Source organism: Zea mays, chromosome 2 (assembly GCF_902167145.1).
Source record: "Zea mays cultivar B73 chromosome 2, Zm-B73-REFERENCE-NAM-5.0, whole genome shotgun sequence".
Lineage (NCBI taxonomy): Eukaryota > Viridiplantae > Streptophyta > Magnoliopsida > Poales > Poaceae > Zea > Zea mays.
The window spans coordinates 12,161,848-12,188,057 of NC_050097.1; the positions used below are offsets into that span (position 1 = coordinate 12,161,848).

Consider the following 26,210-nt stretch of genomic DNA (forward strand, 5'->3'; position numbering starts at 1 on the left):
TTCAAGAGTACTATTTGCTCCACCAAACGTACTTCGTGACCTTGGATTTTGTTCATCGGCAGTTGCTACCGTTGCTGGCTGGCAGCTAGCGAGAGAATTTACCTGTTAAAGCTACCATTACGTTTGTGCGCTTTACGGGCGCTTTAAGTTGTCTCTAGCGGTTTACTCATCTTATTTACAATCTTATCTCGTATTTTAAATTTTACTTGTGTAACCTAGTTTTTTTCATGGTTATATACCTGACCCGCTAGAGATAGATCGACTAGTGTGAGTTGTTGTACCGTACACTTAGTACTCCTAAGCCTAGTAGTATCACATGCCAAATGGCAGGGAACCAAAGCAGCAGACACTACCTAGATAGTCCATCTCTGATCTATGCCCGAGTAATTGAGGCCTTGTGTTGTTTTGCACAAATTCCGGGTTAGCTTCCGCGTTACACTATCCACGTCAGATTATGTAAAATATGAGATCTGCACACGGTTTGCATAACGATGTTTAAAATAAAAAAAATAAGATAGAGAATAAGGCACAATAGTTTCTAGAGAAAACACTAGTTTTATTTTTCAAGGAGCAGAGCAACCTTATGTTTGGACCCAGAGCTAAACCAAACTTTTCTCACCTTTGTTTTAACTTCGGGATCGAAACACACACTAAATATTTTATAAAAATAACTACTTATAATAACTTCTACTTCTACCTTCGTTCTTAATATTTTATAATAACTACATCCTTATTTTTTACTCAGCTAATTTATTTTTAACTAAAACATGATGAATAAAAAAGAATGGAGGGAATATTAGAAAAAATCGAGCCCATACGAAAACTATAAAATAATCAATTGATTATAAATTGTTTCGATTTTTCCATATAAAATAACGGAGAAGTTCTGCCGAATAAATCCTGATATAACTTCCACTAGTTACCTTGCCCAGGAAAGAAATCGAACCGTACGCTTTTGCACGTCGATAGCGAGCACCATTTAAGCTGCAAAAAAAAGGCAACACTGCCCGTGTGGAAACGATTAAAGGCGGCATATGTAAAGTAGCAAATATCTAGGAGTGACAACTGTTAGGCAAAATACAGCTGGTGTTCTCAAAATATCTAAACACACGTCGACGTTATTGAGCCGCAGATCCACAAGCTCCCTCGACGTACACAATGCTTTCTATAGTGGTCATGTTTGCAACATGCATACAGATTTCTCTGGAGTTATATCTGCTTTCCGACAGTGCTTGAGCCCCCATTCGACGCTGATCCGTTCAGCCAAACGCCACCGGTGGCACCTGAACGGCCGAACAGCTGATAGAGCCTAGCAGAATGTGCAGAGAGAGCGCGTAGTCGAAAATGGTTGGATGGAGTGGAGACACCTGGGCTCAACAAAAGAAACCTGGACTCGAAGGTTCAAACTATAAAACACACTCCCGAGTCCCTCTATAGCCCAAACCAATTCCAAAACTGCAGGCCTCTCCAAAATTCGAACACCCTCGCCTGGAACCTTCTACGAGCCAGCTCCGAGCGGTTGCCGTCCCATAATCTGAGAGACGGTGCCGTGGGTTTGCGGCGCCTGGGTCGCCAGTAAAGTGCGGGCCGAGATGGAGTCCTCGTCGTCGGGCGGCGGGCTGGCGCGGCGGCGGAGTAGCGGCGGCTGGGGCAGCTTCAGCGGCGACACGGACCCGTTCGACATCCCCGCGAAGGGCGCACCCCTCGAGCGGCTTAGGAAGTGGCGGGTAAGCACGCTCCTCCACGCTCGTCGCCATTTGTTGTCGCGAGCGCGTTCCGGCGGCGGCGTGGCGTGATGTCTAGCTCTGCACAGTGTGGTGTGTCTCCAGTGGGTTGGGCTCATTGTGGCTGGGTTTGAAGCAGCGTCCAGTTTTCGTTCCCTGCGTTGGATGTGTGTCTGTGGCGGAGCTCTCAATTGTTTGGGGGGAGAAGAACAACCCACTCGCGCTGGCGAGCTCGCCGTCAGATTTTGGTTTTTGCAAGGGACTTCTGCGGAGTGCGGTGTATCTGATTTGGTTTGGGTTCATCATGGCTGGGTTTGAAGCAGCGTGTCGCTAGCATGGGACTTCTGCTTGCGCTTTCACTCGCGGTTTGGGCTCGTGAATTCGCCAATTCGGATTATTTCTTCACCCGGTTCCCCTTTCAAATTGAATTCGGATCCTTTTTTTTCTCTCGAGAGAAGAAGATGAATTAGATATCACATTAGCTGCGTTCCATCAGTTATCTGTAGATGGTTTTCAGCTGTTTCAGTCCATTTGATTCGATGGTCTTCACCGGGGTAATTTCTTCCGAACGCTAGACGTTCAGCACTGATTTAGCATTCCAGCTTGCTTTCAGATTCGCCTTTTACGATTTTATTTCAAACCTCTTTCCTCGTGCTCATTCATCTCCTTACCCTTTTTGCACTGTTGCATTTGAGTGGTCCGACGCGTCCTTTAGATTTGGCCTTTAACCAATGCGCGTCAGGTACTGAATCATTTTATTCAGATTTGATCCTAGACGGGCGCTTTTCCACTGCAAGGATTTGCCCGCACTTGCGTTAGGTTTGGGTCACTGTACGTCTGTACCCCTTTCGTGATATTAATGCCTTACAATTTCTGAAAACGGATATTGCTTGTACTCTGGGTGTAGACACTGACACTATATATACTAGTCCATTAACCCGCTAGAATTCCAGTGGGTATAAGAACTCGGTGATTTTAAAAATTCCTTTATTCTAAATTATCAAACATTTATAGTCGTCCATCAATCCATGCTCTTAATTGGACTATAATTTAAAAGATATAAGAATTAGATGATGTTTAATAATCCCTTCGTTAAATTATAATACATCTTATCTTTCTGGATATATATTTTTTACTATGTATGTAGATAATACATTTAAGTTAGATGCTACGTATAAGTATATAGCAAAAGTTATATATTTGGAAACTTAAAACGTATCGTAGTTTGTTGGAATAGAGCGCTCATTAATAATTAATTAATTATATCATACTATTTTTTACTTTTCTTTAATGCAATAGATATAATATATTATATATAATGTATACGAGTTATCATAAACTCAATAATTACCATTTTAAGGAACCAATTTATATATTTTTTTCTTTCAATGACATCTCTATATATTTTAATATATAATTACTTTAAAATCTTACTACTAACCATGGTGACTCTTATTGCATGATTTATATGAGGTCATAAATCTAAATTTTTATTTTTAAAGTTTTATTCATATCGACTATTATGGATTTTTTCTTTTAAAGCCCTTGTGCTTATCATATTATTTTATTAACTCACCTTTTTTACTTTTTAAAATAAACATTTTAAGTCATAAAATACGTTCTTAACTAACCCGTTATTTGAAACGTGCAGCATGCCACTTAAGATAAGTTATAGAGTTTAAAAAGAGATCTTGAACAGAAATAATAGAGCTAACCTCAAGAGAATTGCAATACTTAAACTTTATAATAAATTTCTTGTTGCTACCGTGTCTTAGGATCTCACTATGTATTGGTGTTTCTAAAGGTCTTCGTTGGATATGTCCAAACTATCTCAACAGATGTTGGAGAAGATTTTCTTCAATTTGTGCTACCCTAGCATATTACGTACGTCATCGTTCTAGACTCTATTCATTCTTATATGGCCACATATTTAACGCAACGTTCTAGACTCTATCCATTTCTTATATGGCCACATATTCAACGCAATGTACACATTTTTGGAACACTTATATGTTGAACATGTTGTGTTTTTGTAGGCCAGTATTTTGCGCTGTACAACATAGCAGGTCTAATCGTTGTTTTATAAAACTTGTCTTTTAGCTTGAGCGGTAGCCTCTTATCACATAGAACTCTAGATATTTGACATCTCTTCACTCACCCTGCTTTGATTATATGGCTACCATCTTCATAAATATCCATGTTTCTCTATAGCACTGATCATAAATACCGGAAGTTATCCTTTTTTGGCACTATTTGACCTTTTAAATTAACATTTACTTCCTCTTTTATAGTAGTGCCAAAGTCATATCATATATTCGATGTTAGTTCTACTGAGTCCAAAAGTTTTGGACTCTAGAATCTTTCGTCACAACCATAGTGACTGACCCCCTTTTACTTTTAAGCGACAAAGCGTAAGGCGAGGCAACAACTTAAATATATTTAAAAACTAAAAATTGATATTTGAGAAAGTATTTAAGAAAAAAATAATGAAGAAGAAAAAAGATAAATAAAAGAAAAAGACTAGCCCAACTAGCCAATTAAAACTTGGTTAAGCCCACTTCTTCTCTCCCCTCACTCCCTCTATCTCCTAGCCGACTCCCTGCTAGTCCCAGCCGCCTCTCCTAGCGGCCAGCCTTTCCCTCTCTACCTGCTTCTCCCTCTCTGCTCGCTTCTCCCTCTCTAAACATTTTTCCTTTGCTAAATTGATTTGCTTGATATCATTCTTTTGATATGTTTGGTTTTTAATACCTTATATTATTGCAGCAAGCAGCCCTTGTGCTGAATGCATCAAGGCGCTTTAGGTACACACTCGATTTGAAAAAGGAGGAACAAAATGAGGAAATCAGGAGAAAAATTCGTGCAAAGGCATATGTTATAACGGTATCTTACTAGAAACAAATTTTCATCATTCCTTAACTTTATCTTTTGGTATTACCTTATGTTTATATGTCCTTATGCAGGCTGCTTTTCGTTTCAAAGAGGCTGGCCGAGTCCATGTTCGGTCTGAAGAAACAAAAGGTTCGATTTTAATGCTTACTCACTGTCCTTTGACAACGGATTGCAAATTTGTTTGTAATAGTCTTGCATAATACCTGTAAGATGTTTTCCCAACTGCTGCTGATCAGCGTGAATATTGCTTGCAATCAACTGAATATCAAAAGTACAATATATAGTTCTCTACCGATGATCTTCCTATTCCTGTTTCATAGAAACATGATCAGGGAGGTGATTCAGGGGATCAGGCACATAATGTCCGGGAAATCAGGCACATAAGGCAACCAACCAATCACCTGAAAAAAAGAGATAAATTCTCTTACACCCGCAGTAGTCAGAATGGTCTACACGATAGGCATTAAGACTAGGACAAAACTCTCACAAAAAATAGAATTAGGAAGCCCCTTAGTGAAGATGTCAGCAAATTGGGATGTCTTCAAGACATGGAGAATGCGGACATCACCAATAGCAACACACTTATGAACGAAGTGGAGATCGATCTTGATATGCTTACTGATTTCATGTTGAACAGGGTTGGGCAATAAGTAGACACCACCGACGTTAGGAGACTATGAAGTTCTTGTAGCAACGGTGTAAGCTAACAAGCCTCGGCCACGTTAATTGCAACCGTCCGGTACTCAGCCTCAGCAATGAAGCAGGACAACGTGTTCTGTCGCTTGGAGGACCAGGATACTAAGTTGTCACCACATAACACAACATAGTATCGAGTAGATTTAAGATTGTCCCGACAACTGGTCCATTAAGGATCAGTGCGGACAAGCAAAGTAGAGGTCGCCGATGGGGGCAGAAGAAGATTGTGACCAAGTGTCCCTTGTAAATAGTGTTGGGATGCGTTTAACAATAGATAGGTGAACGTCACGAGGATCATGCATGGTGAGACACCCACAACATAAGATATATCGGGTCGAGTAAAGGTGAGATACAAAGTGGGGTCATCGCCAGGTGCACTGACTGTGTAGGAGAATTTGGGATGAGCGCCGACGGGTGTGTTGCACAACTTGCAGTTGGTCATGCCAGCTCGCACAGATACATCCAAAGTGTTTTATCATTGTGAAAGAAAAAGGCCCTTAGAACGCTGTTGAATAGCCACACGGAGGAAGTGATGGAGGATATTGAGATTCTTCATGGAGAATTCCTTCTGAAGTTTATTGCTATGCAACGAAGGAGATCCTGGTTGGAGGCAATGAGGAAAATGACGTCCACATATAATAGTAAGTATACCCTATCGGTCCTATGGCGATATATAAACAAGGAGGTGTCAGACTTGTCCTTAATGAATCCCGAAATGAGCAAGTGCACAACAAAGCAACTATACCAAGTGAGAGGTGCCTGCTTCATACTATACAAGGACTTGTTGAGATGTCAAATCACATGGGACTATGTAGGATCAACAAAACCTATGAGTTGTGAGTAGTAGATTGTCTTAGTGCGAGTGCCATACAAGAAGGTATTCTTGACATCGAAATGGTGAATCGCCCGATTTTGAAAGAGCGCAAGGGACAAAATGGTATCAACAGTTGCAAGCTTGATCACCGGATTTAAAGTCTCGTTATAATCCACACCAAGGTATTGGGTGAGGCCATCGACAACCCAACGATGTGGAACTTGTGGCATAAAATCCACCTGCCAGTGATGATATTGGTGTCGAAAGTATGTGGGACAAGATCCCACGTGTTGTTGGACATCAAGGTGTCATACTCATCTTTCATCATGCGCCACCAATGTGGATCGGTGAGGACATTGCGATAGGTCTTTGGAACGGGTGAGAGGACCGTCGCACTGAACGCGGCTGGCATGCAGAAGCCAGACTTGTCGTGGATAGCCATCCATTGGCGAGGGGGCGACACCAGGCGGAAGCCGGATTGGTGCAGAAGCCATGGGCTGTGAAGGTGAGGGTGTTGTCGGGATGGGAGCATGTGCAACAGGGCGGTTGTACATCAGCAAAAGGGTAGTCGACACACTACATGGGGCATAGCTAGCGACGAGGTTGCACGTGGTGCGGGCGAAGTCTAGGTCATTGTAGGCGTGTTGGGCAAGGGCGCCACCAGACGTTGTAGGCCTGGGGCGTTAACAACTTTAGCTAGTGTGATGTGGGTCACATCTGTTGAAGTGTATAAGTGGATTGCTTAACTTATAATAGCTTAAGCTTTTGGGTTGAGCTGGTCAGTGCGTCCACTCTAACATGGTATCATATCTAGATGTCTCGAGTTTGAATCCTGGCAGAGGCTTAATTTGTGCTTCCGTCCTTTTTTCCACGTTTGCGCCTTTCTTTCTGACTGCATGTGAGCAGAGGTGTTGAAGTGTATAAGTAGATTGTCTATCTTATCTTAATAGCTTAAACTTTTGGGTTGAACTGTTACTGGTTAATGCGTCCACTCTAACAACATCAACCACGACGGACGAGGTGCCAGGCTAGGCGAGTACTTGCATGGGATTGATCAATCAGAAAGATTGAAACCTCGAACTCAGACGAGAAGTCTTGGTCAGTGCATGATGCTGGAGAGCCAACAAGGGGAAAGCAAGTCTCGTCAAAGACCACTTGGTGGCAAGTGATGATCCTGTTGGACGAGAGGTCCAGATTATGATGGTTACTGGAGTGGCCAAGGAAGACGCAAAAACTCGATCTGTAAGCTAGCTTGTGAGGCGTGGTGGCAAACATGTTGGAGTAACATGTGCAGCCGAAACCCAGTGGTGGTGTTAGGACAGATGTGTACCAAAATGGACAAAATGGTGGTGGGGTGCCAAATGCCGATGTTTTGGTGGCTAGCCGATTGATGTGGTATGTGTCGGTTTGAAGGCTTTCAACCCAATATGACGGGGCTAGGGAGGCCTGAAGGAGCATCGAACATATGATGTTATTAATGCAACAAATCATATTCTCGACTTCACTGTTTCGAGAGGACGTGTATGGGCACTATATCTGGAGTAGGACGACAAGTGTGAGTTAAGGAGTTATTGAACTCGTGGTCGTTGTCACACTGAACACTTTGAATGGTGCAACTGAACCGAGTCTTCACATAAGTGAAAAGGTTAGCCAAGGCAGGAAATGTCTTGGATTTGAATGGTGCAAACTGAATCGAGTCTAAAGGTAATGCGAGCAGTCATTAAGAATAACAAGATAACTAGGGAGACCCACCGACCATAACAAACCAAATTAAAATTCTGTAGAGCTCACGAGTGGTACTGAGTCTAAAGGTATGCGGCCTGGGTTACGTGCGCACGTGGTGCCTGGCCGTCGTACTGCTGCAGACTGGGCCACATGGTGATTTGGCATATCCATGGGTTGTAGGTCGAGGGCCATAGCGCTGGTGGACTCCACTAGCAGAGCTGCAACTGGTGCTGCTAGAGGGTGCCGTGGAGCGGTGGATTTGCCATGGGGCGTCGCCGAGGCACAAGTGGAGGTAGTGCGAGGGAGCCAAGTCGCCGGAGTAGCACGAGGGCGGTCGCCGGAGGTGGTGTTGGCGCAGTGGAGTCGGCTTCGAGGATGAGGTAATTGTGTACCTCATTGAAAGAGGGCTTGCAGTGGGCCTTCATTTTGGAAAATTTTTCGTTTTAAGCCACGTAGCACATTGTGAACGAGGGTGCTATCACAGATGGGATGACCTCATAAAGGTCGCATATTGTGATGGTAGTCGTCGATCGAGAGGTTTTGCAAGAAGACACGAAAATCAGCGTCGAGGCAAAGAACGCGAGCTTCACGGTTGTAGAGGGATTGCGCCTCGATAGTGATCTAGATGTGAGACCATGACGTGTTGTGCCGTGGTCGGCAGACTCCATTAGCTTGGAGGAGAGCATGCCTAGCACCCATGACACGAGGATGACATCCATGTGACGCTAGGATAGCACGGCGAGGAAGGCAACGTCTTAGAGGACGTGGTCGGTGAAAGTGTACTGCTTGGGGGTGAGGAGCAGGGGCGGGCCCCATTAAATTCAAAGGTATTCAAATGAATACCCATTATTTTTGGCAAAAAAACTTCAATATATATACATGTATATAGTGCATATGCATGGAAAATAAAAAATGAATCAAATAAATAAAGGAATTCTGTTAATTTGGACTAAAATATCTCCTTCATACCTCTCATATCTAACTAATCCAATAGTTTGTCGTGGACCATGAAGCCCAATGGAGCGATAAAGCCCACTTCAGTACCTCACGACAAAAAAATCCCCAAACCCTATTGTAGTCGCACCATGGCAGAGCCACCAGATGTGTCAGCCACCAAGTCGTGGTTACATCTTGCAGCCCCATGTGCCATGGAGACACCAACACCTCCGTTGAGACATCGTGGCTCCACGGTGTAGCTAGGTGCCCACACTTGACTGACTAACTATCATTGTGTTGCATCTGGCCTCGTTGTTGCATCGTATGTTAAGTAATGGCGTCACCGCGTGCCAGGACATACAACCAGGGGCAAGGTCCCATCGTGCCAATGTCCAAGCCTAACCAACTAGTGGGCACCCGACCTGGCCTCCCCTGCTTTGCTGCTTGCAGTACTGGGCTGCAGATGGGGCATTAGCGATTGGAAAATGCCAAAGAGGAGAAGCAGCCAGGCAGCAACTGAGCAACAACCAATAGATGCATTTAGATTTAAAACTTTTGAAATAGTTGTATGAAATTTGAGTTTAGTAGACTAGTTATTGAATCAGTTATGACCATAGTGTTTGTGCTTAATTATAGGTTATATATATAATTAACTATATATGTCGATAGACATGTTTTAATCTTCCAAAAAATCATGTTTGGAAACCCTATTTTTCTAAGGGATTTTTATTTTCCCAAGGAAAATTAGTTTGTTTTCTCTTGGAAAAATAGAAATCACTTGGGAAAATGGTGTCCCCCATTTTCCTTGGGAAAATAAAAATCCCTTACAAAAATAGGGTTTCCAAACTAGCCCTAAAAAAATTCGAATACCCATCCTCTAAATCCTGGGCCCGCCACTGGTGAGGAGGACGATGTCGCGCCAGCGATTGTAGTGGGAGTAGATGGGGTCCCAAACTATGGGCACAAATGTTTTGACATCAGTTGCCTGTGCGCGGAGTTTGGCGATGGTGGTGGCAAAGCAAGAGGTCTCGATTACGAGTCCCGACAGAGGCATCATTTGGGCATCCACTCATTTATTTCCACGTTTGTGCCTTTCTCTTTGACTGCACGTGAGTCGGGATGTTGAAGTGTATAATTGAATTGACTACCTTCTTCTAACAACTTAAGCTTTTGGGTTGAATTGGTTAGTGCGTCCACTGTTACAAGGACATGGTAGGACATGATAGGAGCTTGCTTTGCTTCTTTGCATCGTACTATGTGTTGTGTGCCGGCGATCCTTATTCAATGCGTAGTAAAACAAAAGATATTCGGTTGTTGCAATTATTTTAATATGTTTTCAACTGACTTCTGCAGTACCGATTGCTGATGGTGCACTTGGCTTTGGAATCAAAGAAGACGAGATTACAGCACTGACAAGGGATCACAACTACTCTGGTCTGCAGCAATATGGAGGGGTGAGCTAATCCTGGTTCATAATCATCTACCTCACTAGTTGCCTGTGATAGCTTCATCAACCTTATAATTTCCTCCGCAGGTTTCTGGTGTAGCACATATGCTAAAAACCGATTCGGAGAAGGGCATTAGTGGAGATGACTCAGATTTGATAGCAAGGAAAAATACATTTGGTTCAAACACATATCCTCGTAAGAAAGGAAGAAGTTTTTTGGTATGCTAAGGTTTCGTTTATGATATAGTACTTCTCTTTTCTCTGGGTTAGTCACACCTGCTGATTGAACATCTTGTTTAGGCTTTCGTATGGGATGCTTGTAAAGACCTGACGCTAATCATCCTCATGGTTGCTGCTGCTGTTTCACTGGCATTGGGCATAACAACAGAGGTGGGCATCACATCTGTAGTTCTGACTCCCTAACTGTACAAAATTGTCAACTGTGTTTTGTCACACTGAAACAGTTGTTTTATTCTTTTTCCCTTCTGTGGGTATCCTATTTCAAATCTATCCAACTTCATCTACTTTCCAGCACATGCATTTCTTATGCAGATTTCATCATATTGCCTTATATCTTTCCATGTGCTTACATTGATTACATTGCTCATCTGTGTTCCTTTATTTTGCATTGGAATATGATGATATTAGGGCATAAAAGAAGGCTGGTATGATGGAGCGAGCATTGCCTTTGCTGTTCTTCTAGTTGTATTTGTTACAGGTGTGCCACTATGACTTTTCTCTGACTTTCTGTGTTCTTTGTCATATAACAAGCAGTGTGTTTCTATTCACATCAAATCATCAAGTAATATATGATAAAACTAATAACAAGCATGTGAAAAGTTACATATAATGATGCAAAATTAGTAGTGGCCTAAAGCAACAAAGTTGAAGTCAAGTATGCATGCCTGAAACTTCAAATAAAACCTCTTACTCAGCGCCAACAGTTCCTTTTACGGTTTGTGTACAGTTGCTCAAATCTAGTGGCTATTATTTTTCCATGTTAATTTTCAGCTATCAGCGACTACAAGCAATCACTACAATTTCAAAATCTGAATGAAGAAAAACAGAACATTCGTTTGGAGGTGAGGACTAGAGGCGCATATATTGCTATCGATTTCTTTACTGATCCCAAATAACATTACAAATCATTCAGGTTGTTAGAGGTGGAAGGCGAATCACAGTATCAATATATGATTTGGTTGTTGGAGATGTTGTCCCTCTCAAAATTGGTGACCAGGTAGAGAAGGCCACTGAGCATGAGCCTCATTTCTGAGTCATGTGTCTACTTCTAAATTCTAAGGATACCCTATTTTTTTTTGCCAGGTCCCTGCTGATGGTATCCTTATCAATGGCCACTCTCTTTCCATAGATGAATCAAGCATGACGGGAGAAAGTAAAATTGTAAGCTACTCCAATATGCTGCTTTGGAAGTAACACACTTTACCTGTGAACCTAACTTGGCCACATGTGGGTTATTTGAAGGTACACAAAGATCAAAAGTCGCCATTTCTAATGTCAGGTTGCAAAGTTGCCGATGGCTATGGCACAATGCTGGTGAGTTTGACTTGAAATTTTCTGGACAGGAATCCAGCCAAGCGTCTGAAATTTTGACTTGAAAATTATATGTTTAGATTTGTCTTGAACAATACTTAATACTCTTCTAGATTATTCGACTTCATATATGTGTAGAAGAAAACAGTGGATAAAGGTACATGAAAATAGTACTTCTCTTGGTCAAAGTTTGAGCTAAAACTTTACTGTTGTTACTTTCCAGTGTCAAACTTACTTTAATAGTTTAATATGATATATGCCTATTACCTCTTTAATTACTAGTAGTGATTGGAACAGTGTAGAGCGTTTATCAACTGAACCATTCTGTTGTAATGTCCAGGTAACTGCTGTTGGAGTCAACACTGAATGGGGGTTGCTAATGGCAAGCATATCTGAAGATTCGGGTGAAGAGACACCACTCCAGGTTTGATTTTGTTGTTGTTGCCAGCCTTTGCGCGAGTTTATTTCCTTTACATGCCTTTGTTGTTCCGGTGCAGGTTCGTTTGAATGGTGTCGCTACTTTCATTGGAATGGTTGGACTTTCTGTTGCCCTTGCAGTTCTGGTTGTACTTTTGGCCAGGTAAAATTGGCATATTTTAGTGTGCTAACCGTCTACTTTGTTTATCTACATCAATCTGTATCACCTTGTTTTCTCGTAGGTACTTCACTGGGCATACTTATAATCCTGACGGATCTGTGCAATATGTGAAAGGGAAGATGGGTGTAGGCCAGACGATACGTGGAGTAGTTAGAATATTCACAGTGGCTGTAGGTATTCTGTTCTCTGTTTATGCATACTGCTTTAGTGCTTACAGTTTTTGGCTCACCATCTTGAGGTGTAAATAGGTCACTATTGTGGTCGTGGCTGTTCCAGAAGGACTACCATTAGCTGTCACACTGACGTAAGCATGGTTTGTGTGTTATTTTCTGCCAGCCCTTTCGTCCCTTGCCACTCAACATACTTTATTTTTGTCAGGCTTGCTTTCTCAATGCGCAAAATGATGAAGGACAAGGCTCTGGTATGTTCCCAACTTTCTATACCTTGGTTTTGTCATACTACTTGATCCGACATTGAATGCTTTGCACGCTCACTTCCTATGGAATGTAGGTCAGGAGGCTTTCTGCATGTGAAACGATGGGTTCTGCCACAACAATCTGCAGTGACAAGACTGGCACCTTAACTTTAAATCAGGTGCAATGGTGTTTATTCACTTTATACATACTGACATACATGTTTCAGATAATTCTGTTTGTTGAATCTGATTGGCCCTGATTTTTAAATTCTCTTCTTCCTGGTTGATTTTAAGATGACTGTTGTTGAGGCATATTTTGGTGGAAAGAAGATGGACTCACCAGATAATGCACAAATGTTATCTGCTGATGTCACATCACTGATTGTTGAAGGAATTGCACAGAACACTTCTGGAAGCATATTTGAGCCCGAGGTTAGTCATCTCCATTCGTGGAGAAAGAAAAAGCATATGTGGTTGCATATGCATTTGAGATTTCAGGTTTTAGTAAAGATATAGCTTCGTAGTGATCCCTATGCGCCATCACTCAGTGGTTAGATAAAATGTGCACCCTTACAATTTTTTTATTGGAATTTATTGCACATGCATGCCTGTGTAGTGATCTTCAGAGGAAATTTTATGTTTGGTTCTCAAGTTCAATTGATTTTTTCTGGCTTGACAATTATCAGGAGAGCATGAACAGACATGTACTTTCTTGGGGCCATGAATTCTGACTTATGTTCTACAGGGTGGTCAAGAACCGGAGGTGACTGGATCACCTACAGAAAAGGCTATATTGTCTTGGGGGCTAAAGGTGCAAAAAGATCCTTTATAGTAGTCACAGAGATCCTTCTATAGGTTAATCTCTTGCTATTGCTAATCATGGTCGGCACATTTTTACAGCTGGGTATGAAATTCAATGAAACAAGATTGAAGTCATCTATTCTTCATGTATTTCCTTTCAACTCAGAGAAAAAGCGAGGTGGGGTTGCAGTGCACCTGGTAATTTGAATTATCTGCAACCCTGAAGATGTTGTGTGATATCTCTTGAAGACCTAAGTCATAACGTTGTGCTAGATCCTCTCTTTTTTACCCTACCACAGATGGGTTGAAAGGGTGCATGCATGTTGGCCCATTGGTATCTGATATGCCTTTAACGGCTTTAATTTTTCAAAATCTTCGTACTGTTTGAAAGATAGCATTTCAGTTTCCACCTATTTAGGGTTCCTTTTTTTAAAACAGGTTAATTATGTTTGAATTATTAACTACATTACACCTAATCCTTCAAATCTTGTATTCAGCAATCATGGATACTCTCCTGCTAGTTCTAGGAAAAATATGAAAACAAAATAATGATCAGAAGCAGATACTTTCTTCCTTGATCAGTGTCTCCTTTGGTTAAGCTGGCAATTTGTATTTTGAATATTTCAATGTCTAATCACTTCCCCTTTTTTTTTTGAAGGATGGCCCTGAAGTCCATATACACTGGAAAGGAGCAGCTGAAATCATTTTGGATTCATGCACAAGCTGGCTTGACACTGATGGTTCGAAGCACTCAATGACTCCTGAAAAAGTATATATTTTTTAAGGGAACTTCATGTTCGTTCTTTTCATTTGTACAGTATCTTAGTTTATTAATATTTCAGATTGCTGAATTCAAGAAATTCATTGAAGATATGGCTGTGGCTAGCCTCCGCTGTGTTGCCTTTGCCTATATAACTCATGAGATGGATGATGTTCCAAACGAAGATCAGAGGGCAGAGTGGAAACTGCCTGAAGATAACCTCATTATGCTTGGAATTGTGGGAATAAAGGTACATAACATATTTGAGAGTTTTGGTTATAACAACAATAAAGCCTTTTATCCAAGCAAGTTGAGGTAGTATAGAGTTTAAAACCCAATAGAAACCAACTCAAGGTTCGAGTACATAGATAACTATTTTCCATGCACTCTTATTGAAGGCTAAATCTTTGGGTATATCACATCCTTTCAAGTTTCCTTTTGCTGCTTCAGATGTTTTTTTGAAAGCGCAGGAGAACCGCACATCTTTATAGATAAAAGAGAGAACAAGCTTTACAAAAAAAAAACCCACGGACACACACACAACACAAACGCACTACAACCACCAGGGACTACCTAGGCGCTAAGAGGGTGTCGGCTAAAGCAAGACTACCTAGCTGCTTAGCTCCAGCCATCACCCAACAAGAGAGCTCATCAAGGAAGTTTCTTAGCACTGAGCTAATAGAGGGGGCTATCTTATCAAAAACCACTCTATTCCGCTGCAACCAGAAACACACTATTCCTCTTCTTCAGATGTCAACTTCGGTCTTTCTCTTTCTCTCTTTTTATTGCTATCGCGTCTTAGGATTCCACTACTCACTGGCGTCTCTGGAGGTCTATGTTGGACATATCCAAACCATCTCAATCGATGTTGGACAAACTTTTTCTTCAATTAGAGCTACCCTTAGCCTATCACGTATATCATCATTCTAAACTCGATTCCTTCTTATATGACCACAAATCCAACGCAACACACATTTTTGCAACACTTATCTGCTGAACATGGAGTCTTTGTGTAGTCCAACATTCTGCACCATATACATTCCTGCCCTATAAAATTTGCCTTATGTGATACCCTCTTGTCATATAGAACGTTAGATGCTTGACGCCACTTCATCCACCCTGCTTTGATTCCATGGATAACATCTTCATCGTTATCCCCGTCTCTGTGTAGAATTCAAGAGTTTTGATTGCTGCTTTTTTTAATATTCTGATAGATGCATTGCACTCCATTTCTCCTTTTTATTGCTAATGCTACCTTTTTTTAATGGTATTTGCTCCACATTTCACACTGAGTATTTGTTATTATGTGTCTAATTCTCAGCTTCTTGCTTGTAAATGAATTAACCCTGTTATTATGTCCCTTAGACCTCAATATGACCGTACATCTGGAATTGGTCTATTTATCAGCTTCAGTCACTGAATTTGTCAGCATTTGTCTGTATGAACTGTTTGGATGGAAAGGCAACTTTAACCAATGAACAACACTAGAAATCAATTTGTATCCTAGTTTTTTTCCACAACCTTGATTTCTAAATTATGTTGTCTGTCTCTAGATGAATAATGTGCTAGTAACCATGTGATATAAGACTGATGTTTGCTTTTCTCTGTTCCCTTTCTTATATAACAAATATTGTACGTTTAGTCTGCTAACAGTGTACTGCCTCTGTTAGCCGTCGCCATGAATATACCAGTAATATACATTTGTTAACTGATGCAGGATCCCTGCCGTCCAGGAGTTCGAGATTCTGTTCGTTTATGTCAGGCAGCTGGCATTAAGGTATTTTCATGTTTCTGCGTCACTTTTATATTAGATGCATCCAAAAGGGATAGGTCGCCATTCATGTCATCTTCTATAATCCGTATCTTTGCTTCGTCTGGAGATGTTTACTTGAAAATTATTTGTTTGAATTGTTAGGTGCGCATGGTTACTGGTGATAATCTTCAAACTGCGAGAGCCATTGCCCTGGAATGCGGGATACTTGATGATCCCAATGTGTTGGAGCCTGTCATCATTGAAGGAAAAGCATTCCGGGTGCTGTCAGACTTAGAAAGGGAGGAAGCTGCTGAAAAAATATCTGTATGTTTATTATCCTCGCAATTTTCCTAACATTGCATTGTTATGATATTACTGTAATAGTTTCTGTGGTTAGTATGTATTATTGTTTTTCTTCGCTTCAGCCCCTCCCCCTCTTGTCTCTCTTCTTCCCCTCCCTCGCTCCCCCCAACACCTATATCCATATCTGAGTCACAAAAATAAAAAAACTCAGATTTGAGGAGGTAAGACGGCCTCTGTCATTGTATTAAGTAGATCTTCTCACGCAGATCGATAAAATCCTCTAACCCCTGTCCCACCCATACACAGCAGTATCATAGCTTATGTGAGAACGACCGTGACCATGGTTGAGCCTTATGCCATTATTTGTCATGGGACATCCGAGAAGATTTTTTAACCCCAACTTGAAATTCACTCTAATGGAAAGTCGAATTAAGGACCTGAGAACAACTCAGACCCACCTAAGTGACTCAGCCTAGAGGCCCTTCAGCCGAGTAACAGAAATTATGTACACTAGTGCAAACCAGATGTCCCAATGTGAAATTTTGTGGTAACAGGCAAGTTTTCTTGTTGCTCACGTTTTGTGACATTGCTTATGCCCAGGTTATCAACTTGAGAAATAAAATATTTGATGAAAAACATGCAAATGAGCACATTTGATGAAAAAATTGACCTGTGCGGCTATGTAGCAATAAGAAACTCGCTGTGATTCAGTTATTTGTAGTATTACATATGCTGTCTAGACTCTAACCAATGGGCAATTCCTTACTTTACCTGCACTGACTCAATACTTCATTGCGTGTGTCAATATTTGTGGGTCAAATAATGTCATGATATGGGGTAATAATCCCTTAATCTATTTGGAGCCAGCTACCCGCTGATGACCAAAAAATTACAAAATACAACCATGCTCAGTCTTTTGTGCCTATCTATTTTGCTATTTTCCTGAAGTTCTTATATAAATCTTCATTTGTTTTATGCATTGCAAATGCAGATATACTATCTACTTTTATCTTTGGGTTAATTTATGCTCTAACAATGGCTACAGGTGATGGGGAGGTCTTCACCAAATGATAAACTTTTACTTGTTAAGGCACTGAGGGCAAGAGGTCATGTTGTTGCTGTTACTGGAGATGGCACAAATGATGCCCCAGCACTGCATGAGGTTTGTGGACTACTAGTCCCTATAAAATTTCTAATGTTTTACTATGAAACGAGCCTCATTTTAAACATGAACTTCCAAGTTCCTAATATGTAATTTACACAAGCATCTTTCCACAGATGTTCAAGAAGCATCTTTCGGTAGTAGTTAATGAACTCTGAAACTTGCAGGCAGATATTGGTCTATCAATGGGCATTCAGGGAACTGAAGTTGCCAAGGAGAGTTCTGATATTATTATCTTGGATGACAATTTCGCATCAGTCGTGAGGGTACGTTAAGGACTAGTTTGGGAACACCATTTTCCCAAAGGATTTTAATTTTCCAAGGGAAATTAGTTCATTTTCCCTTGGGAAAAATAGAAATCTCTTGGGAAAATTGAGTTCCCAAACTAGCCCTAAATGTGTTTATATTTTTTTGTTAGCCTTCTGCTACTGTAGTTCATGGTGTTTGTTTCTGGCTTCAGGTTGTCAGATGGGGTCGTTCGGTGTATGCAAACATACAGAAGTTTATACAATTCCAACTAACGGTCAACGTCGCAGCTCTGATAATCAATGTAGTTGCTGCCGTCAGTTCTGGAAATGTGCCGTTGAATGCTGTTCAGGTTTGAGTTCAGCTCTGAGATCTATTGGTAGTTGCACTATTTATCATCATTTAACTTGTAAAAGCTGCAATTTCTTCAGTTCTGTGCATGTCCAGACAGTATTTCTAAAAAGACGTGTTTGGTGGAATTCTAATTTTTGCTCCCTTGGCTGACAGTTGCTGTGGGTTAACCTAATTATGGATACTTTGGGTGCCCTTGCATTGGCGACAGAACCACCTACAAACCATCTTATGGAGAGACCCCCAGTAGGGAGAAGGTAGTGAATCACCATCTATCTTGTAGCATTGTTTAAACTGTGTATGTTCGTAAATTGTACACACTACTTTCTCTGATCACAATTCCATTGGACATTGACATTGACAAGGTCTCTAATACAATAATCAGCAATATCTATAAATTCCAAATAGAAAAACTTAAGTAATTTTTCATAATGAATCTGCTAGCATCAATCTTATGTTGCCAATCTGTTTGAAATTTTAATTATTGGTGATATTGAAGTTAAAAAACGTTTTGACTCACGGCAAACTTAAATGGACCTACATTTTTGTGATCAGATGAAGTATTTTGCAACAGATTGTAAATATAAGATTGCTGATAATTTTAATTGCTAGATCATTTCAGTTGCATCAAATATATGTCAGTGTTTATCTCTGTATGTTGCTATTAAAGTGTCAAAAGTATTTGTGTTAGCAGTGCTAAATGTTTCCTCATCACCTTTTCAGGGAGCCATTGATTACAAATATCATGTGGAGAAACTTAATTATCATGGTATGCTATATTTGCTGTTGTATTCTGTGTTTCTTGTTATAGATTTTCCTACTGAACGCTTGTTCTTTGTTCAGGCTTTGTTTCAAGTTTCAGTTCTCCTCACTCTCAACTTCAAGGGAATAAGCCTCCTGCAGTTGAAAAATGATGATCCAGCACATGCAGATAAAGTGAAAAATACCTTCATTTTCAACACATTTGTTCTCTGCCAGGTTCTGCGTTTTAGCTTTTGCTTAGAAAAGATGTTTCTGCCTTTTTGTCTAATGCGGCTCCGGAGCTTTATACAACAAACGCAGTAGTGGCCTGACATGTGTAATTTTGTCTTCTTAGGTGTTCAACGAATTCAATTCGCGTAAACCAGATGAGCTGAATATATTCAAGGGCATTTCAGGGAACCATCTGTTTATTGGCATCATAGCTATAACAGTTGTACTCCAGGTAGAATCTCTAGAATGAGTTTCCTTTCTTAACTAAGATAAATTTATTTAGGTGTTTTGTTCTCACATTCTTTTGTTTCTGTTTATATTTAGGCGCTTATCGTTGAGTTCCTTGGCAAGTTTGCCTCAACGGTAAGGCTAAGTTGGCAGTTGTGGTTGGTATCGATAGGTCTTGCTTTCTTCGGGTAAGGTTTTCATATGCTTGCTGATGAAATTGATAGAACCATGACACGTTTCTCTCCCTCTATTGCGCCTGATCATTCCCTTATTTGCTCTGCAGCTGGCCGCTGGCATTCGTGGGGAAGCTTATTCCTGTTCCTAAACGTCCATTGGGAGAATTCTTTGCATGCTGCTGTATCTGCAAGGGGAGCAAACAAGGTAGCCATTGCACTGCAAAATCCTTTACTCCTTGCCGATTTAAGTAGTGCATGGTGGAGTGATCAAATATATCAGAGCATCTTTTGCCTCTTCCCCCAGTTTTTGTCGCACATCCCTGACAGTTCTGTTTGTGCAGCCCCTGATGACGCAACCTCTAATGATAAGGAAGACAACAAGCCCGAGCCTTGAGATGTCAGCAAGATTGATGGTTGCTAACAATGACCTTGTGCTGTTTCTTACCGGGTTTTGACGTGTTGGATTTGTGATTACCACTGATTGCTATTGTACTTCAAACAGGAAGGCTGGAAATGCAACTCGGCTTCTCATGAGACCTTGTCATTTGCTGTAGTTCGTTCGCAACTGTATATTGTAGCTTGGAAGACTCTGTGCCGTGGTGCGTGTATTTGAGAAATTTCTATGCAAAGTGAGCTGGCGATAACATTGGATGGCGCAGCAAAGCATCGCGCGCAGTGTTTCCTAGGCATCATCCAGTGCGGCTCGTGGATGCTTTTCGTGGGTGGAGCTGCCTGTGTTCGTGCCATAGCATTTGACGAGTGGGCGCCCGCTGTCGGCTTTGTGCCTTGAAGCCTCCGATGCAGAGAAAACAAGGTGAGTTGGAACCCGAGACGTGTCTGACCAGCATGGCCCGTAGAAAAGTTTGCCCCGGCCGGCTAAAATTTCCCGTGCTCGTACTTTAGCCGTGCACTTGTGCGTCCATGTCCGTACGTACCGTTACGTGAAGCCGTTGCCTTCTCTATATTTCTTGTCAGCTGTCCAGTGTATTACACGCATGCGCGTTTCATTGTTGAGCCCCACGGGGCCGAGGCGACAGTTGACAGCAGCTGCAGCAGCAGACAGCGCCATGAATTCTCAGGCCCTCCCTCGGTTGGCACCAGTTGACGGACTCCCTTTGACACGATAGAAAAGTGAAGAGCGGGCGAGAGGGGTGCTTTTTTTTTACGCACCAAGTGGCCGGGGTCACGTTGAGTTGAGTAACCCGCGGGAATGGAGAAAGAGGACTCCGTCCCGTCCGCACCCGGGCCGGGTGGATCGATCTCAAGCTATCGTTGACGTTTTAACCGCTTCTGGTTTTGTAGATCCGATCCGAGAGAAAGGTCAGTATGAAGACGCACGCACCGCACCTGTTGCGGTCGCGTTTACAACGTCGGTTCGCTTCCGTCCCTTTCTCATAAATGCATCGCTCATCCTTATGAGGACTTTATTTTTCAGTTCCAAAGCCTTGTTCCGAGTCGTGCGTAGCACGCAGTCCTCTGTTGTCTCTCTGTTTGTGTACCAGCGCGCGCGCAAATGTCTCGTACCTACGCTACGCTACATGCGGTCACCTGCTGCTGGGTCAGTAGTTAGCTATGTTTGGTTCCAAAGCCAAACCACTGGATTAGGTGTGAAACGTAGTCATGACTTGTTTTGGTTGGCAATCAAGCGCTCTCTCTGTCATTATGATCTACATGTGCTCGAGGTACCATAGGCCCTTGGTGCACAGGAACACTCTTGGACGGCAAGGTGCAGCTCAGTCACCGTCTAAGAAACTGTTTTAGATCACCTGGACTTTGCCACGAATACCTTTTATCAGAAATGGGGGGAACGATAAAGGATGCTGGAAAATGAGATATTATTAGGGCATGTACAGTGGAGAGACACCAAAACGGTTCTCCAAGCACAGGAGACAACTAAGAGACTATATTGTACAATGGAGTGTCTATAAACGTAGTCTATTAATAAATATAGAATTAAATGTATTTGTATAGCATCAGATCGATAGAACAGACGACAAATTCGTACAGTGGGAAGTGAGGCGTCTGTTGTTACTTGGTTTACGAGCCAGAGGCGTCTCTTCACGGAGAGACGGCTCTAAGATTTTTTTGCAAATAACTCCCTAAAACACCTTAAGAGCCCCCACGTTAAACACCACTGTACATGCCCTTATCTATACTATACTTAAAGCACCAGTTTCAACGGTCGTTCTACGTCATATTTTTTCAAATAACCCCTCACATCTATCTCAAATTAACTTGCATCCCCATACACACAACATTCATGTCCAGCCCGTTAGCCAGTCGGGTGGTTAAATTAGCGTAAAATATTTTTAAAAAAGTGGTGTAGAAGGTGGGGTTCAAACCTAAGTCTTGATGGAAGAAGGACGGGAGACACTAAGTGAAGTCGTCTAACCAGTAGAACATCATCATGATCAATTGTTTTTAATATTGAATATAAATTGTACATATGTATATACGAGTTTTGTAAAATAAAAAAATACAATTGTGTCGGGCCGGATCAGCACTACAGGTCGAGGCTAAGGCCAAACACGACACGACGATCGTGTCGGGCTGGCCCAGGCACTATTAAATGGGCCATGCCCCGGACCAGCCCGCTAGACACGACCCATTTGGCCATATATACCTCTGCACGATAATGATGGTCCTCGTCTCAGTTGCCGCCACCTCGTTCGTCATCCTGCTTCTTTTCTCTCTCCCCTTATGCCTCCGCCTCCGCGCCACACATTCTCGGCAGAGGGCGTGGGAGCAGGCGCCTCCTCCCCGCATTCGTCCGACACTAGCCCCGACACCGACTCGCGCAGTGGCTATTGCACGTCCACGAGGGTGTTTCACAACATGCACGCACCATCGTTTTCGCCGTCGTCGGACGTCCCGTTTGTCTTTCGGCCTTTGCCCTGTTCTTCCTACCCAACCTGTTGCCCCTGCCCACGGTCGCAGCCGCGAGCCGACCGATGCTCGTCGATGTGGGTACGGGCAAGTCGATCTTGCTCCTGGCTTTTCTTCGTGCGTGTCGCCGAGGAGGACACGATGGTGCCTACCACGTAGGTTATCTTGGCGATGACGAGTCTAGATCTGAGATATTGGACAACCAAAGCCTGTAGCGCGACAGCAGTCGGCATATGCTACAGAGTTGGTGGTGTTGTTGTGTCGCCTTGGTGGGTCCAGAGCTGAAAGGGACTCGCATTCTCTCGCCCTTTTCGGAGTGACGCCTGGTGTGGGTGCCTTCGGTTTGGAGCTGCTCTGGTTGGGCTTCTTTCTCCGCTTGCGTGCTCTCTCCTTATATGTATCTAGCGGTATACTAGCTATGTCGCCTCCAGATGTCCATGTCTTCGTCGTGTACTTCTCCGGCAACGAACAGGTATGACTGCATCTTTCTTTCCCTTCCTGGTCTACGAAACCTTGGAAGTGGAGAAGGCGAGGGATGGGATCCCTGATTTGCTGTCTATGGTACCCATTAGATGGCTCAATATTGACTGTCTACATGGCCTTTCCTTTATCACGATGTCGACTCACTTAGTCAAATCAAAAAAAAATTATGCGGAGAGCAGAGACAATCAATAAAAAATATTGAGATCTTTTTTGGTGGATAGTTTACGTGTGTATTGTTGTGAGTCGTCGCAACGCACGAGCAACTGACTAGTAGCTAATAAATTGGCTTTATTTCCTGGAGGCACTAGGATTTGGACCCAGAGCCAAGTGGCCAAGTGTACCGAAGAATCGTGTCGTGACACACGACCAACTGCTTGACTCTCCCTCTTCTGTCCGATAACATTTGTACGCAAGATATAGACAGTACTACTACTATACATGTTAACCAAGGCGGGCAAAACATGTTTATAGGGACGGGTAAAAAATCCACTTTATTCAAAAGCATTTGAATATAAAGGTGGGGGTGTAGTGCATGATTCTTTTTTGGCGCTACATGTAAAAAGGCCCAACACCAAGAGAAGAGGAAAAAAAAGTGCAATTAAATGTTCAAACTCTAAATATGATCTATGGAGGCCTTGATCCAAAGGTCCTTGTGTGTCAATCAAAGAATTAGAATGTGCAGATGAGGTTTGGAGAAAACTTGAAGTTGATGGGGGGTGATCTACATGGCAGAATGCCCATGTTGACTCATTAAGTCATCTGTATTCGTTTTTCGTTATTCGTTTTGATGCATGCAAACAACCAAATGCAGTTGTATCTAGACTACATGCACAAATGAAACAATTAAACAAAAACCTACAGCACGGACCTAACCTGACCATATGGAGCTTGGCTCCTTCTCATGTACTGGCCAAGTCGGTATTCCACCTTCGCTTTCTATGCTTCGCGGTTTTTCTTAAGAGATCGCCATTAGAAATAATTTTTATCTTTAATTTTTCGAGTTTTTTCAAACGATCTTGTATGATGAAACCATCAAAATAAAAGTTGTAGATCTCTAAAAGTTATAAAACTTTTTAGTTGATAACTTTTTTATTTGAAATCATTTTGACTCTAAAAAATTACATCTAAATTTGTCAAATTTAAAATTCAAATTTTACAAACGACCTCGGATGAAAAAAGTGTCAAAGTGAAAGTTGTAAAACTTCAAAAGTTATTCAACTTTGTAGTCGACAACTTTTTATTTGAATTCGTTTACGGTCTCAAACAATCAATTTAGACTCAATTGGTTGTAATATGTGAACAACAAACTATAAATTAGACACAAAGCATGTCAAAGGTGGAGTGGTAGACACGCGAGGGTAAGGTTGGGCTTTTGATTCCTAGCAACCGCGTAGCGCGCGAAAAATGTCGGGACGAGAGGGGTGGGTCGAGGCCTCTCCTTAAATAAAATAATTATTTTTTGTTTTTAAAACCCATTTTATGTTTCTGAAAATTATTTTCACTAGCCATTTTATTACGCTGACTGCCAGTGGAAATCTTTCCACTGGCGGTTCTCAGTTATCCGTTTGTAAAAATGATAATTTCTACTAACCTCTAGCACTGGCGGTTCGATCTAAAAAGCGTCACTGAAAATGGGTTCATAACTGTCACTATAGAGGTTCTGTGTACTAGTGGCCTATTATCAGGTCGGGTCGGTTTGGTTCGTGCCACCCTGTTTGACGTGTGGGGTGGGGGTAGATTGGGTTGAGTTTTTTTGTCTTTAGGTCGGATTTTTTCAGGTTAGTTTGGTTTTGGATCAAAAGTCATGGCACGTATCCGACCCATGAATTATTAGAGGTCAAATTGCGTGCGGTTCGTATCCGTCCATTACATTGGTCGAATGAAGGTATGAAACCAGGTTTTTTTAGACAGATCAGGTCGGATTGGTCGTGTCAGTTAGCCCATGATCAGGTCTACTCGGCTGCTGTTTGGCGGCGCGGACTGCTGTTATGAATCACATTATCAATAATGAAAGAGTCGTCTGTCTTTTGCTCTCTGGTTCACATCAGTACTCTATTCTAAGCACGTACACTATTCTAATGATGTGGAACTAACACGAATCATGAGCCCATGACCCAAACGAGCACACTGGCTCTGCGGCACGCCGGAGGCTCTGCAGCCCAGCACCATTATCGTCCTGAGTTCCATGCAAGTAATGATCACTTGACGTCCGGTCCGGAGAAGACGGGTGTGCTTCTGCTTCTGCATGCACATGCGGTAATGCGCCGCCTAATAATTCAGAGAGCACAGACTCGCACGCGTACAGTGCGACGTGACAGCGGCCCCCGCGCCCAGGAAATTCCACGGGCATTGAAGGCGCGGCGCTCACACACACATATACACCACCCCGCCTCACCACCACGGCCGGCGGCAACGCGGCTCCGCCGAGCGCGACACGTCGCGAGCCGCGCGCGGGGGCGCCGATCGACGGCGACGTCGTACTGGCGACACGACAGCGCCGCAGGCTGGCGCGTCCCATCGCGTGGCCACCAGCACCACGCCTCGCGCGCTTTGCTTTTTCTGCCGTTCACACCCACGGCCCGTTCCCGGATGAGAGTAGCGCGCTCATGCATGCACCAACAAAGCAAAAACACGTCCGTCCAAGCTAATCCGGCCCGTGCTTTTCTTACCACAAGAAGAACCAAGAGAGAGAGAATAGAAGCCCCGTACGCGCGCGTTGGTGGTTCCGCCGCGTAATGATCGCGCGAACCAGAGGGACGGAGAGGAGCTGGTGGCCGGCCGTCGTGTGCTGCGTGTGAGTGCTGCGGCGCGCGCGGTCGTCGTCGGTCGTTTTCGGCCCCTTCCCGCGGATGCGCGGCTCTCTTCAGACGTCAAGGATATTCGAGAGGTGGCAATGGCAGCTCTGAATGATCCGCGCGCGGGAGAGGCGCATCCAACAGGGACGACGATGGATGGTGATGTGACCGAGTCGTGCTGCGTGCGCGCGGGTTCGCTGCCGTGTGTGGAGTGGATCGGAGGGTTTAGGTTTGCGGTCGCGTCACCCGGCCTACTACCCGCGTGGATCGGCCTGTGCGCTGCGACCCACGTACGGACTAGCCCTGTGGCCTCTTAAGCAATCCCGGCCGACAGCCGGCCGTCACCGTACCAACTACCGTAAGGAACAATTTGTTCCTCCCTCCGGGTCACATGCATGCATGCAAGTATTATTCAACCGAACGGGGAGCATGCATGTCCTTGGCATGATCCCGCGCCACATGCATCCGCTGCATATATACGGTGGACGGAATAGGTCGA

At 42.9% G+C, this 26,210-nt stretch overlaps 1 protein-coding gene across 2 annotated transcripts; it reads left to right on the plus strand.

Moving 5' to 3' along the window:
- The first annotated feature begins 1,242 nt into the window (after window positions 1-1,242).
- LOC103645972 (calcium-transporting ATPase 5, plasma membrane-type) lies at window positions 1,243-20,374 on the plus strand. Of its 2 annotated transcripts, none has more exons than XM_008670703.3 (35): window positions 1,243-1,727; window positions 4,488-4,604; window positions 4,685-4,742; window positions 10,138-10,238; window positions 10,319-10,450; window positions 10,532-10,621; window positions 10,880-10,949; window positions 11,243-11,313; window positions 11,385-11,468; window positions 11,555-11,632; window positions 11,714-11,785; window positions 12,123-12,206; window positions 12,280-12,362; window positions 12,442-12,550; window positions 12,629-12,684; window positions 12,759-12,801; window positions 12,891-12,974; window positions 13,090-13,227; window positions 13,541-13,606; window positions 13,696-13,794; window positions 14,255-14,365; window positions 14,439-14,606; window positions 16,074-16,133; window positions 16,272-16,433; window positions 17,458-17,574; window positions 17,742-17,840; window positions 18,035-18,172; window positions 18,328-18,428; window positions 18,895-18,940; window positions 19,015-19,149; window positions 19,268-19,375; window positions 19,468-19,559; window positions 19,655-19,752; window positions 19,889-19,960; window positions 20,050-20,374. In XM_008670703.3, the coding sequence occupies exons 1-34, from the start codon at window positions 1,593-1,595 to the stop codon at window positions 19,939-19,941; spliced, it is 3,258 nt and encodes a 1,085-aa protein (XP_008668925.1). In that variant the 5' UTR covers window positions 1,243-1,592; the 3' UTR covers window positions 19,942-19,960; window positions 20,050-20,374. The 2 variants fall into 2 exon arrangements, with proteins under 2 accessions (XP_008668925.1, XP_035821077.1); XM_035965184.1 differs by lacking the exon at window positions 1,243-1,727 and adding an exon at window positions 3,535-3,608.
- The last annotated feature ends 5,836 nt before the right edge of the window (window positions 20,375-26,210 follow it).

What these genes read in the sequence shown, in the direction of transcription:
- LOC103645972 (XM_008670703.3), top strand. Translation starts at nt 1,593, where the DNA reads ATGGAGTCCTCGTCGTCGGGCGGCGGGCTGGCGCGGCGGCGGAGTAGC. An exon ending in ATGCCCCAGCACTGCATGAG is followed by an intron (nt 17,575 to 17,741) that starts GTTTGTGGACTA and finishes TGAAACTTGCAG; the next exon opens with GCAGATATTGGTCTATCAAT. An exon ending in CTGCAAGGGGAGCAAACAAG is followed by an intron (nt 19,753 to 19,888) that starts GTAGCCATTGCA and finishes CTGTTTGTGCAG; the next exon opens with CCCCTGATGACGCAACCTCT.